Source organism: Diorhabda carinulata, chromosome 11 (genome assembly GCF_026250575.1).
Source record: "Diorhabda carinulata isolate Delta chromosome 11, icDioCari1.1, whole genome shotgun sequence".
In the NCBI taxonomy this organism is placed as follows: domain Eukaryota; kingdom Metazoa; phylum Arthropoda; class Insecta; order Coleoptera; family Chrysomelidae; genus Diorhabda; species Diorhabda carinulata.
The window spans coordinates 14,315,030-14,329,289 of NC_079470.1; the positions used below are offsets into that span (position 1 = coordinate 14,315,030).

Here is a 14,260-nt window from a genome sequence, read left to right on the forward strand (position 1 = left end):
TGTATCAACGAAACTATGTAAACGTGCTCAACCAGGATATTTGTAATGACTTGATGATAGAACCACTTCATCGGCGAATCTTCCTAGTACTACAAGAAAGATTTCGATGCAGAGGGGGCATCTGGAAAAGAATAACTCTAGTAGATGCTTCCAGAATTTGTATACCTACAGGACGTTGCTGTTTAGAAAGTACTTGGTAAACTTCGTCCATGCCCAAATAGCATCTGCATAAATTAACAACATAATCCAGTGAAAGTTCCTCGGAAAGTGTTTGTTATTATGAAAAAAAAAAACTGTCGTTTTAAATTCCTCGCAAGTCTTATAATAACGGTTGTTGTTTGTGCCCCGGCACTTATATTAATGTATGCGTGGAGTCAGAGAAGCCCTACAATCTGCCAACACCATTCTTGCTACAGAGATATCCATCATCTTTAATAGCTTTTCTAGCAAATAAAGAAAACAAACTAGATGTGCACTTAATCGCAAATTCAAATAGAGGACTGACAAACGAAAAGCCAAACAGGACTGGAATTAGTAATTTCGAGTTTAGTTGGTACAAAAACTTGATTTAAAGTAAAAAAAAAGATACAAAAATATATAATAACATAAATTTTAACGAATTGTAGATGAAATATCGTTCGAATTTTTTTTTTTTATTTCTGATTGTATAATGTAATTAGTTGATGTTCAACATTCGTGTTTTATTCTTTAAAAATTGAAAGAGTACGGTCCTGCGCGGGTTTCAATTGAAGAGAAATTTCTACTTTCCTCTTCCACCATCAATTTGTCATCAAGCTAGAGCCTAATTTCGCGTTATTCTGCGCAATATATGCAAATTACTAACGAAAACCGACCAAAAAGTGTATAGGAGAGAGACTCTGCTTAAATTCGAATAGAATTACGGTTTTGTTGAACACTAAACTCGTTTTATTGCGAAGAATAATAAAATTGACGTACTATGTAACCGTATTTTTTCATTTTTCCTTTAAATACACGATCATAGATTAATTTTTGAGAATTTGGGGTTGATTTAAATTTTTGCAACGCCCTCGATAAGGTTCGAAACCTGATGTCACACATCAACCAAATGCCATTAGTGCCATGAATAGAAAATCCAATCTTTCTGTCCTTTCTTGAGGTACGGCTTTCCGTATATGTATCTGCTAAATCTAGCAGATAATTCGTCGTCTGAACGTCGAGATTAAGAAACGAGCTTTCAACTATCAGAAGGACACTTTTGTTTGGTCATCATTCTGGAAAATCTGGAAAGGAATATAAAAAGGATCAAACACTACGATATATCGGTCCTTTTTATAATCCATTTATAATTCAATCGCACTAAAGGAAACTGGGAAAAGAAAACAAACATACAAAACATTTCAAATCTATTTTTATTGATACGTAAAAATACAAATATTAATATTTTATTTAATTTTATATAATTACCTAACTTTTTATTATTTTATTTTATACACATAATATACAAAATACGATTTATGGTGTATACTACGTTGCAGCTGTTCCCAAATTGGAATAATTCACTTGTATGCAATCTAAATAACCGCGTTACTTAAATAGATCCACATCGAATGCAGTTATTCGGCGTATTTCATCCATCAACCAGCAGACACACATCGAAGACATATGCTTGTATTTCGGACGGACGGCCTTGAATATGTGCCAAAAATTTTCGAAGACTTTTTTGTTCTGGGGGAGTGCCGCAATATTATTTGTAATATTACGAGGATTGCCGAAAAGTTTTACCATCTAAACCTGATTGAAGAATTAGATACTGCGCGCGAAGACGCTGCCGCATCACCTTGGGACGTCCAAAAACAGTTATATCATTGAAAAAATTCACCCAATGGTAACGGGCGATGGTCAGATTTGAGTTGAAAAGAGAGAAGAGGCTATAGGTTTATCAAAGAATGCTTGTACTGATCTAAAAATGATGCTTGCTCATTTTAAATCAAAACCGCATTCAACGATGCGGTTTGAACAAAATTTGACGCACTACTATAATCCTGAAACGCAAAAATGGTCAAAACAGTGAATTACAGAAGAAAAAATAATTTTCTCAACTGAAATTCTACTTCTTGTTTGCATATTTCCATATTTTCGTGACCCGTATACTTTTCTCAAAACCTAAAAAACTTCAACTACCAAATGAATAAACCTTCTTGGAAATTATTCGAAAGGAACAATGTAAATAAACCGCTTGCTATAAAAAATTGTTTACACTCAAACATCAAACGAATCTCGCCATATGCGCCTTCGCCAAATTTTAAAATTCCATTGTAGCTGGGCAGGATATTTCGCGAATTTGTTGTTTGTATTTGAAGGAATTGTTCAATTATTGACTTTTTGTTTATACAGAGTGTCCCAATTCTTCGGTATCGACGTCAGTCCTAAATGGCATCATTTGCAAAATTAATTTTGAAACTCGAAACATAAGTTTATCGAATTTTTAAGTCTATAATAATACTGAGGTTCTTATTTACTGTATGAGTTGCGAATTTTGTGAATAACAAAGTCATTTTTTTAAATGGTACACCCTGTATATTATATCTTTAATGAAAAATCATGAAAATTCGATAAACTTTGAGTTTCAAGAAACTTACATTTGTTTTTAGCACTAATTCAAAAAACGCACTAAAACATAGGGCGTTCCATTTAAAATTCCAAAGTTGATGTCGTAACTGAAGAATTGGGACACCCTGTATAATCCAAAAGTCGATAATCTGAAAATTCATTTAAATACAAGGAACTGTTTCTAATAAGTTCGCGAAATTGGTCCGTAAGCCGGCCCTGTCCAGCTACAATTGGTTGTTAAAATTTGGCGAAGGCGCATGTGACGGGATTCGTTTGATGTTTGAGTCTAAAAAATTTCTTGTTGCAAGCCGTTTATTTAACAATATTTCTTTTAAACAATTTCCATATATATTTTTTTGTTGTGTTTTTTCGTCGTGACAATGTTGTAATTTTTTTTACTTACCGCGTTGGAAGTTATCAAGTTTGGTTTGTGTTTTGTTATTGAATTAACTTAGCACAAGTGCCTCTGAATATTTATGAAATTCTCTCCATTCTCTGCGCAGTACAAAGACTTAAATCATAAACCGTTTTCCTATTCGTGTCTTTACGTTAAAATTTGTCGATTCAAAACTTACAGAATGTTAAGTACTCATAGAGAAAACTTTCAGAATCATTTATCTAAAATAGGAGCATGGATTTTCGAAATTTTGGGACTTGGGAAGTATTGGAACGTTCGTTGGATTTGCTTGTGCGAGTGATGGACTGTATATCGCAAGATTTTCAAAAATTAAACTAGCTTACCCTTATACAAAATAGAGATCTCAACCATCACGATGCATTTTCATTTTTTGAAAACGAAGTAGTATTCCAAGAGTTTTCATGACTGGAACGTGAATTGGTTTAAATTTTCGTTTCGCTTTCGGCGTTGAGGGAGATTTACTCAGAAATAGTGACTCCAACCAAAAAATTACTAGAGAACTTTTTTATAGAAAACTTTGTGCTCTACATTTTTTGTATGAATAGTTTTTTTCGAATTCCTCTTAGTTTTTGAGTTATTCGCGATTCAAAATATTTATGAGTTTCAAGCTACAAAATTTCTAAAATCCGAAAGGGAGATTTACTCAGAAATAGTGACTCCAACGAAAAAATTACTGGAAATCTTTTTTATAGAAAATTTTGTGCTCTACATTTTTTGTCGAGACAATTTTTTTCGAATTTGTCTTAGTTTTCGAGTTATTCGCGTTTCAAAATATTTAAGTGTTTAAATACATTTCAAAGTGAAAATTTTGAGTTAGGAACCTGGAATACTATTTTCTAGAGAATTTCGTACTCTACGTTTTTTGTTATAGCAGTTTTTTTCGAATTCCTCATAGTTTTTGAGTTATTCGCGATTCAAAATTTCGAAAATCCGAAAGCCGGAACGTCCGCTTTCGACGTTGAGGGAGATTTACTCAGAAATAGTAACCCCAACGAAAAAATTACTAGAGACCTTTTTTATAGAAAATTTTGTGCTCTACATTTTTTGTCGGGACAATTTTTTTCGAATTCCTCTTAGTTTTCGAGTTATTCGCGTTTCAAAATATTTATGAGTGTATAAACACATTTCAAGGTGAAAATTTTGAGGTTAGGAACAAATACTTGGAATACTTTTTTCTAGAGAATTTCGTACTATACATTTTTTGTTATGGCAGCTTTTTTCGAATTCCTCATAGTTTTTGAGTTATTCGCGATTCAAAATTTCGAAAATCCGAAAGCCGGAACGTCCGCTTTCGACGTTGAGGGAGATTTACTCAGAAATAGTAACCCCAACGAAAAAATTACTAGAGACCTTTTTTATAGAAAATTTTGTGCTCTACATTTTTTGTTGGAACAATTTTTTTTGAATTCCTCTTAGTTTTCGAGCTATTCACGATTCAAAATATTTTTGAGTTCATAAACTCAATTCAAGGTGAAAATTTTGAGGTTAGGAGCAAATACTGGAAATACTTTTTTCTAGAGAATTTCGTACTCTACATTTTTTGTTATAGCACTTTTTTTCAAATTCCTCATAGTTTTTGAGTTATTCGCGATTCAAAATTTCGAAAATCCGAAAGCCGGAACGTCCGCTTTCGACGTTGTGGGAGATTTACTCAGAAATAGCAACTCCAACGAAAAAATTACTGGCGACATTTTTTATAGAAAATTTTGTGCTCTACATTTTTTGTTGGAACAATTTTTTTTGAATTCCTCTTAGTTTTCGAGCTATTCACGATTCAAAATATTTTTGAGTTCATAAACTCAATTCAAGGTGAAAATTTTGAGGTTAGGAGCAAATACCGGAAATACTTTTTTCTAGAGAATTTCGTACTCTACATTTTTTGTTATAGCAGTTTTTTTCGAATTCCTCATAGTTTTTGAGTTATTCGCGATTCAAAATTTCGAAAATCCGAAAGCCGGAACGTCCGCTTTCGACGTTGTGGGAGATTTACTCAGAAATAGTAACCCCAACGAAAAAATTACTAGAGACCTTTTTTATAGAAAACTTTATGCTCTAAATTTTTTGTTGGAACAATTTTTTTCGAATTCCTCTTAGTTTTCGAGTTATTCGTGTTTCAAAATTTCGAAAACCCGAGCCCGTGGAAACCTCTGAAAAAATAGAAAATCAGAAGCGTCCAATTACCTATACTATTAACTGATATAGAATCGTCTTCATTATTATCGATAAATGTGGAGTAAAAGTTGAAAAAAACATCAAAAAGGCGTTATAAAAAATAAATACGTCGAGGAATCACTATAACAGTTTACTTGGACAGTATTAAAATGTGTTGAAAATGCGTTTTCGGTTAATATACGGAAAACATCGCTTTGGGCCCCCAAGTAGAGGCGCTCGACAACAATCAGGATGTTTATTTTAAGTTCAAGTCCCATGCATTTGCTCTTCAACACTACTAATTTAAAAACCATTTTTTTCCTGTTCAACTGTCAACGCCCGCCAAAAGTTTTAAATTTTCTTTCGTTTCTATTCAAAACCGACACTTTCTCACCGTCATTAAAACTTAGAGAGGACATTTACTTTCAGGCAGCAATTTGTACGATGTTTTCTAAGGCGACGAAAAATGTACGACCTTTTTTTCGGTATCGATATTTTTTCGAAATTAATATCGTTGAAGTATTGATCTCCGATTAATTTCGAGTTTGGAAACCGTCCAATTATCATTATAATTATTTAAAATAAAAAATTAGATCAATTGGATCACTAAAAATTTTCCAAAATTTAAATATTTAATTGTATTGAGAGTGTATAACATTTTTCAACATAGTTTTTCACTCAAATATAAAGAATGAGATGCCAAAATTTGATTTTTTATCGAAACTATATAAAATTTGACACATTCGACAGTAGTACACGAAACTTACCGAAAATGGAGTAATCAACCTAACCTAACCTAAGTTTTAAGATATGGCAACACTGATATGAATATGTCAAATCTGACATTGTCATACAGTGAGATTAAGGCATATTTGAAGACTTTATCTCCACTCAAATACATTCAATATTTCATAAACATTTGGCTGTTAAAACGATTCGTTTTGGATGGTACACCTACGATTAAAAACGTTTATGAACAGTCAAAACATCGAATTGATGGATCATCCATCGTACAGTCCTTGTTTAGCACTCATTGATTTGTTCTTATTTGGTAACTTAAATTACATTATTGTAAATGATATTTTATGAAGGAAACTGTTTGGAAATCAGAATTTTCACCTTGTTTGGTTAGTTTTGCTGACTCTATGACAAATTATCGTGTCCTAGAACTTTTCAATTACTTGTCCCTTCGGGATTCCTACGTGAATTTAATCCCGCATCCACACAATCGTGAGTAACATACCAATTAATGGAAAAAAAAATGATTTCCGTGAATTTTCCAGATAATAATAATAATATAACTAAACTAGGAAAGTGAAATAAATTGAAAGTTAATTATTAAAAACGGGAAAAAAGTTTTTCTTACTTTTGTAGACTAACGGCAAATATTTATAACCGAACAGAAGCTTAGAAATTTCCTTCGGTATGAATAAGGTTATTAAAAAACAATAAAACCCCGATTTCGATGTTTAATCATCTCTATGTACCAATCAGAAGAAAATTGTAATGAAAAAATATATAACGTTAATTTGAATTTGAATTCTAAGCTTTACCAACACAATCGTTTCTTATTTTTTTCACAGAAACTGTTTCCTAACTCAACGTATAGAGAAATCAACTTTTTCCAGACGAAACTGAATTCGGTTTAGTTAATTCAAAGTTTACCGTGGCCAGCAACTCGCCAGACATGATTCCCATTGACCAAGTGCGGGATTTGGTTTGGAAGAGCAACTAATCCATGGATTTCAATAATTTTTTTTTTATTTGAGTTGTCAAAAAACTGAAATTTCTTATTTTTATGGTAATTCTGTTTTTTAAAGAAAAATTTTTCTGTATATACAAGTTTATTGATATTTTTGATTATTGCTTATTAGGGAACACGTCCACTAGCGATAATTTTAATTATTGCAAATTTTTGAAAACGTGATAAAAGTCAATATGATACAATGTTTGAGATTACAACTAAATTTAAATAACACGCGTTCACAATCGATATTAATTTTACTTTAATTTTGACTCGAATGAGATGGATACGGATTTTTTAAAAACAAATCGCGACCAAGTGCGAAAATTATGGGGTAAATCTAAAGAAGAAGTTTACAAAGATATTAAAATCGTACGAGAATGGGTGGAAACTCAAAAACATCTCCCAGAAATTCCGAGTAAGTGGAAAATTAAATGTAATTTTCCAATTATATCGTTTGTTTTTTACAGATGACTATATGATAGAATTTATTTTGGTCAATTGCAAGTTTAGTATAGAAAAAACTAAACAGCACATAGATATGTATTATACGTCACGTGATCTTGTACCAGAAGTTTATCGTAACCTACACCCATGTTCGGATAAAATGATATTGGTAGATAATACAGCGTGAGTATTTATTTGGGAAGATTTTTAAGCTAAATTTTCTATTTCGAAGATATAAACTAAGATTTTATCTCAAGGATTCCCGCAATTGAAATATATTTGCTTCTATATAGTGAACATTTCGTAAATCTGATTGGACTACTTCGAATTTTGGTTCATCTTCTATTTGTATGAATAGTTTTTTTTCGAATTCCTCTTAGTTTTCGAGTTATTCGCGTTTCAAAATATTTATGAGTGTATAAACACATTTCAAGGTGAAAATTTTGAGGTTAGGAACAAATACTTGGAATACTTTTTTCTAGAGAATTTCGTACTATACATTTTTTGTTATGGCAGCTTTTTTCGAATTCCTCATAGTTTTTGAGTTATTCGCGATTCAAAATTTCGAAAATCCGAAAGCCGGAACGTCCGCTTTCGACGTTGAGGGAGATTTACTCAGAAATAGTAACCCCAACGAAAAAATTACTAGAGACCTTTTTTATAGAAAATTTTGCGCTCTACATTTTTTGTTGGAACAATTTTTTTCGAATTCCTCTTAGTTTTCGAGCTATTCGCGTTTCAAAATATTTTTGAGTTCATAAACTCAATTCAAGGTGAAAATTTTGAGGTTAGGAACAAATACTTGGAATACTTTTTTCTAGAGAATTTCGTACTATACATTTTTTGTTATGGCAGCTTTTTTCGAATTCCTCATAGTTTTTGAGTTATTCGCGATTCAAAATTTCGAAAATCCGAAAGCCGGAACGTCCGCTTTCGACGTTGAGGGAGATTTACTCAGAAATAGTAACCCCAACGAAAAAATTACTAGAGACCTTTTTTATAGAAAATTTTGCGCTCTACATTTTTTGTTGGAACAATTTTTTTCGAATTCCTCTTAGTTTTCGAGTTATTCGCGTTTCAAAATATTTTTGAGTTCATAAACTCAATTCAAGGTGAAAATTTTGAGGTTAGGAACAAATACTTGGAATACTTTTTTCTAGAGAATTTCGTACTATACATTTTTTGTTATGGCAGCTTTTTTCGAATTCCTCATAGTTTTTGAGTTATTCGCGATTCAAAATTTCGAAAATCCGAAAGCCGGAACGTCCGCTTTCGACGTTGAGGGAGATTTACTCAGAAATAGTAACCCCAACGAAAAAATTACTAGAGACCTTTTTTATAGAAAATTTTGTGCTCTACATTTTTTGTCGGGACAATTTTTTTTGAATTCCTCTTAGTTTTCGAGTTATTCGCGTTTCAAAATATTTTTGAGTTCATAAACTCAATTCAAGGTGAAAATTTTGAGGTTAGGAACAAATACTTGGAATACTTTTTTCTAGAGAATTTCGTACTATACATTTTTTGTTATGGCAGCTTTTTTCGAATTCCTCATAGTTTTTGAGTTATTCGCGATTCAAAATTTCGAAAATCCGAAAGCCGGAACGTCCGCTTTCGACGTTGAGGGAGATTTACTCAGAAATAGTAACCCCAACGAAAAAATTACTAGAGACCTTTTTTATAGAAAATTTTGTGCTCTACATTTTTTGTCGGGACAATTTTTTTTGAATTCCTCTTAGTTTTCGAGTTATTCGCGTTTCAAAATATTTATGAGTGTATAAACACATTTCAAGGTGAAAATTTTGAGGTTAGGAACAAATACTTGGAATACTTTTTTCTAGAGAATTTCGTACTATACATTTTTTGTTATGGCAGCTTTTTTCGAATTCCTCATAGTTTTTGAGTTATTCGCGATTCAAAATTTCGAAAATCCGAAAGCCGGAACGTCCGCTTTCGACGTTGAGGGAGATTTACTCAGAAATAGTAACCCCAACGAAAAAATTACTAGAGACCTTTTTTATAGAAAATTTTGTGCTCTACATTTTTTGTCGGGACAATTTTTTTTGAATTCCTCTTAGTTTTCGAGTTATTCGCGTTTCAAAATATTTTTGAGTTCATAAACTCAATTCAAGGTGAAAATTTTGAGGTTAGGAACAAATACTTGGAATACTTTTTTCTAGAGAATTTCGTACTATACATTTTTTGTTATGGCAGCTTTTTTCGAATTCCTCATAGTTTTTGAGTTATTCGCGATTCAAAATTTCGAAAATCCGAAAATCCGAAAGCCGGAACGTCCGCTTTCGACGTTGAGGGAGATTTACTCAGAAATAGAATTTTGGTTCATCTTCTATTTTGAAGTCTACTTCCACTTTTCTAATAATTATAGATCCTTCTACTCCTAAATTATACTTTTTATAGTATAACTTTCCAATATGGCAATTATTTCGGTCTCTAGAATTTTTACTACGCTTAGAAATGGAGCTTAATAGTAAAACTTGAATTACTACAACTAAAAATCCAAATTTACAAAAGAATTAAGTAAACTACACGTTTATAAATGATTTACGACAAGGTAGAGATCGAATTTTGGGTAGTAGATTCGAAGAAAGGTTAGGTTAGCAACGATGATGGCTTGCAATATATGGAAAACCGTACACCATTGGTGTAATCAAAGGGATTCTTTTGGGTAACGGCATTGTATAAAAACGTTTTGATGAAATGATATTCCATGTGGAAAGTTATCTGCAATAAAGCATTATTATTGGTATCGATTTGTTATGGACGAAGAAATTGATGAAAAGCTATTGTTCGCGAAAACTTTGAAAACGAATTACTAGAGGTGAATCGATATTTAATGGACCTTAGTGATTTTTTTAAGGAAAAATCGATTCCCAAACGTCTTTTCGTTGGCAATGGATGGAGCTTCTGTCATGGTTGGACAATATCGTGGGTTTATAAGCCAGAGGTAACTGGTGTTATCAATCGACATCATCTAGTAGCAAACAATTCGAGTGATGGATTACAAGCAATCATTTCAAACCTTTTTTCTTTCGAAACTCAACTTCAACGCAAGTTTCTGTTGATAGATCTAAATCTTGTTTTTGTTTCGTTGGAAATTGGTAGTAATAGAGCTGCAGAGGGGGTTCACCGGATTCAGCAAAATGTTTTAGAATGTTTTAGAATGACCTATACAAATAAAATAGTTTTCATTTTCGTAAAAAGTTGTAAAAGGTGTAATATTTAATAATAAATTTTTCGAAATTTAATTTAAAAGATTTATATATTTTGGAGATATGTACAAATATTCTCCGTTGTTTTTTCCCATCAATATCATTGACATTTTCCATATCCTTTCATTCAAAAACCGTTTTTTCGATTCTTCCTATTATTTATTTATTAATTATCTTTCCGAAATGGAAAAGCTTGAACGAGGTTAATTCCAAAGTGAAAACAACAGTTAATGACGAAAAAAAAAATTTTGTATATTTTAGATTTATTGTTCTTATACCCGAATTGACACCAACATTCTTCAGAATATTTGTGACAAAGACTAAAGATGGGGATGTTAACGAAATGGACGTAGTTAAAGCGTTTGCGAGCGGTTTGAATCATATACAAGAAATAAGGTTGCATGAGGATTTAGTGATGGGCGATGTATATATTTTCGATTATTCAAACGTCAAATTATCTCTTTCTAGACAAATAACTCCGACTTTATTGAAAAAATGGACCTTCGTCGTTCAGGTACTTGGACTCTTTCCACAACTTTGTGGAATTTTTAATATAATTAATTATTATTTCAGCAAGTTCAAAGTAACCGAATAAAACAGGCACATTTCCTGAAACTTCCGTCATATTTGGAAGGTTTAATGACAATTTTCAAAAGCTTGTTAAGCAAAAAACTGAGAGATAGGGTAGATATGTATTAAAAGTGAATTCTTCTCGTTTTATATAATATATATTTTAGATTTATCACCACCAGAATATTGAAAGTTTGACCAAATACGTTTCTTTGGACTTACTACCAAGCGACTATGGCGGCAAACAGAAATCTTTCGAGGAATTGACAGGTGAATGAGTTTTTGTCAACCGAAAATAGTTTTCTGGTCCTTCGAGCCTTCCATTTCATAATCGGCTTAAAGAACTGGATAAAGTATTGGCGTACTAATAGTTTTTCAATCATTTTGTTACAGAGATGATGAAAGCAAAGTATTTCCAGTACAAAGATAGATTCGATAAATTAGAAACGATGAAAGTAAACGAAGCGCTCAGAACAGAAAAACTTGACAACGATGAGCTGTTAGGTTATTACGGCAATTTCAAACAACTAGAAACAGATTAAATATAAAGCAAAAAACTGAGATTTTTCAATAAATTCCAAATAAACCATAAACAAAATGCTTTTTATCATCGAAACCTCAAACCTTAGTTTTTTAGACGCCCACGCATTGAGAAATTGTGAGATTGAAGATGTTTCGAAAATAGAAAAAAAATTAATTCAGCTCATAATTGAATATTTGGTTCTTAATCAGTCAATAATCTCCTGGATACCGTATAGAAAGTCCCTAGTTATCAAGTGGAAAATTTTGAAAAGAAAAGAGAACAAAGTATTGCATGGTCAAGCTAAGATGGGTCGAATCGAATCGACCACCAAGCTAATTTTTTAAGTCTAGGAACAGAAGATAATCCGAAAAGGATAAATCTAGCGATTAGGGTGGATGAGGTAACAATTCAAACTTTAATTAATCAATTTTGGACATTGCAATAACTGAAGTGTGACCTGGTGCATTATCTTGATGTAACTCTTTCTTGTCAGCCAAATTTTTGTCTTAGATGGGGCATACAGACCGAATTGACGAAGGTAATTGTATAAAAACATCCTTGTAAAAGGAAAAAGGGCGTCCACGGAAAAAATAAGTAGAAGCATATAGAGAAGATTCAGAAAGAATAGAGAATTGACGATTGATAGGAAGAAAACTCCGACGATAAAAAATAAATGTCGAAAAAAACTAGAGCGTTTGGAAAGAAAACAAAAATGCTTTTCAATCAGGACAAGGCACCTTCTACACCGACTAAAATTACGAATTTTACTGCGAATTGATTCACCACCCACCGTATTCTCAAGATCTGACCCCCAGTTAGTTATTTTTTGTTACATATTTTTACCGTTTCCTGTTCTGATCTGATATTATTGATTCGGGCATGTTAATAAGACTCTATCGATCAAAATATTTTCGGGGTATGTAATTTTCTGTGTTCTCAATCTTGAGTGACAATTTCGGGTGATTTTTTCGTCGAAAATTCTATATTTCGATTTAATCCGAACGCGCTATGGTATTTTGAAAAATATAGTGCTAAAATTGAATGTTTTTCGCAATAATTTTCAAGTTTTACTTTTCGAACAATTTCCGGCCCGTTATTCAGAATGCGTTAGTACAAATGTGTTATAATGCGACAAGAATAATTGAAAGAAAAAACTGCAATTATTGGGGAATATATCACGTGAATTACACGTGCATTTAGAAGATAATGGCATGGAGATAGAGTTTATTATCTCGAAAATGAATACAAAAGTACGTAAATGTTTTATGTATGCCCTGTATAGTCCAGTTATTGAGAAAATTAGATCTAATAGACGTTATTTCGTTATAAAAATATTATTTTTTCAATATATGTCGTCCATTTTAGTATTGTTGATAATAATGGATATTTTCAAAAATTTCCAGCTTCTTCAATTAATTCGATACTCTTTTTATAATGAGAAACATCAAGCTGCTCAAAATCTTTGACCCCCTAGCTAATTTTTCAAGTCTAGGAACAGAAAATAATCCGAGGGGACTAAATCTAGTAAATATAGTGTATGAAACAGTAATTCAAACTTTAGTTAATTAATTTTGGACATTTCAATTATGAATATGTGATTTGGCGTATTATCTTGTTGAAACTCTTTCTTCTTATCCAAATGATGCCGTTTTTACTTGATTTATTCGCTCAAACATTCACGCAATAAACGTCGTTGATATTTTTTTCCTTTAACAACATAATCAATAAAAATTATCCCAAAAAAACCGAGGTCATATCCTTGCTAGCACATGGAATAGTCTTTGTCTTCTTTGAAACCTGTTCTCACTTTTCAAATCTATTGTTTTGATCTTCGTACGCATAAATGAGACCAAAAAACTCAATATGGTTGCTAAATTCAAAACATAACCTCAATAAATAATTATTATCTGGAATTGAATATCAATTTCGTATCACTAGACTGGCCTAGATTTTGTTGTGCACGAGAGGAAAAAGAATTAATGAAACATGTGCAGAATTTCACAATGAAAGAAGAATCGGGGGAACGAAACTAATAACTTTTTCATATGATGAAAATACACGCGTTCACAATTCCCGTAGATTCGTTGAATAGTTATTTCACAAAGGAAGAAAAATTCTTTTTAGTTATTCATATATATCGTATAACATATTACGACATAAATGCATCTCGATATTTTTCTTAAATTAAAAAAAAAATACGCATTTAGTATATATAATCGTAATATAGGAAAAAAATCGGTAAACAGATTTGAGGTTAGGTTACAAATACTAAATAACGTGGAATCTTCGAACTTCAAACATATATTGTATAGGTTATGTACTTTCTAGTACAGTGATATTTGTCAAGCAACTATCGCCATCTCTAGGTCAAACCAGGTACTTTTGGAACCGGTATTAAATGTCAATAATGTGTAACAGAACGCTCCAATAAGTGGATTAGTGAAAAGAAAAGGTATAAAACCACGTACATTTGAATTAATATGATAAAAATTATTACTTTGGGATATTATTCTGAACGAAAATCGTATTAAAAGTTACTGATAACGTTAGATAAATTCAATTACATAAAAAATTATGCGAAAATTTCC

General features: G+C 31.8%; 2 protein-coding genes across 7 annotated transcripts in view; one reads left to right on the forward strand and one right to left on the reverse strand.

Annotated features, from left to right (window-relative positions):
• The window catches only part of LOC130899263 (uncharacterized), a 354,925-nt gene that overhangs the window by 74,181 nt on the left and 266,484 nt on the right, over positions 1-14,260 (reverse strand). The window lies entirely within an intron of this gene.
• LOC130899271 (clavesin-1-like) lies at positions 7,120-11,747 on the forward strand. The gene is made up of 6 exons (XM_057809078.1): positions 7,120-7,323; positions 7,376-7,535; positions 10,841-11,093; positions 11,153-11,263; positions 11,317-11,419; positions 11,543-11,747. Exons 1-6 carry the CDS (start codon positions 7,188-7,190, stop codon positions 11,689-11,691), a joined length of 912 nt encoding a protein of 303 aa, XP_057665061.1. The 5' UTR covers positions 7,120-7,187; the 3' UTR covers positions 11,692-11,747.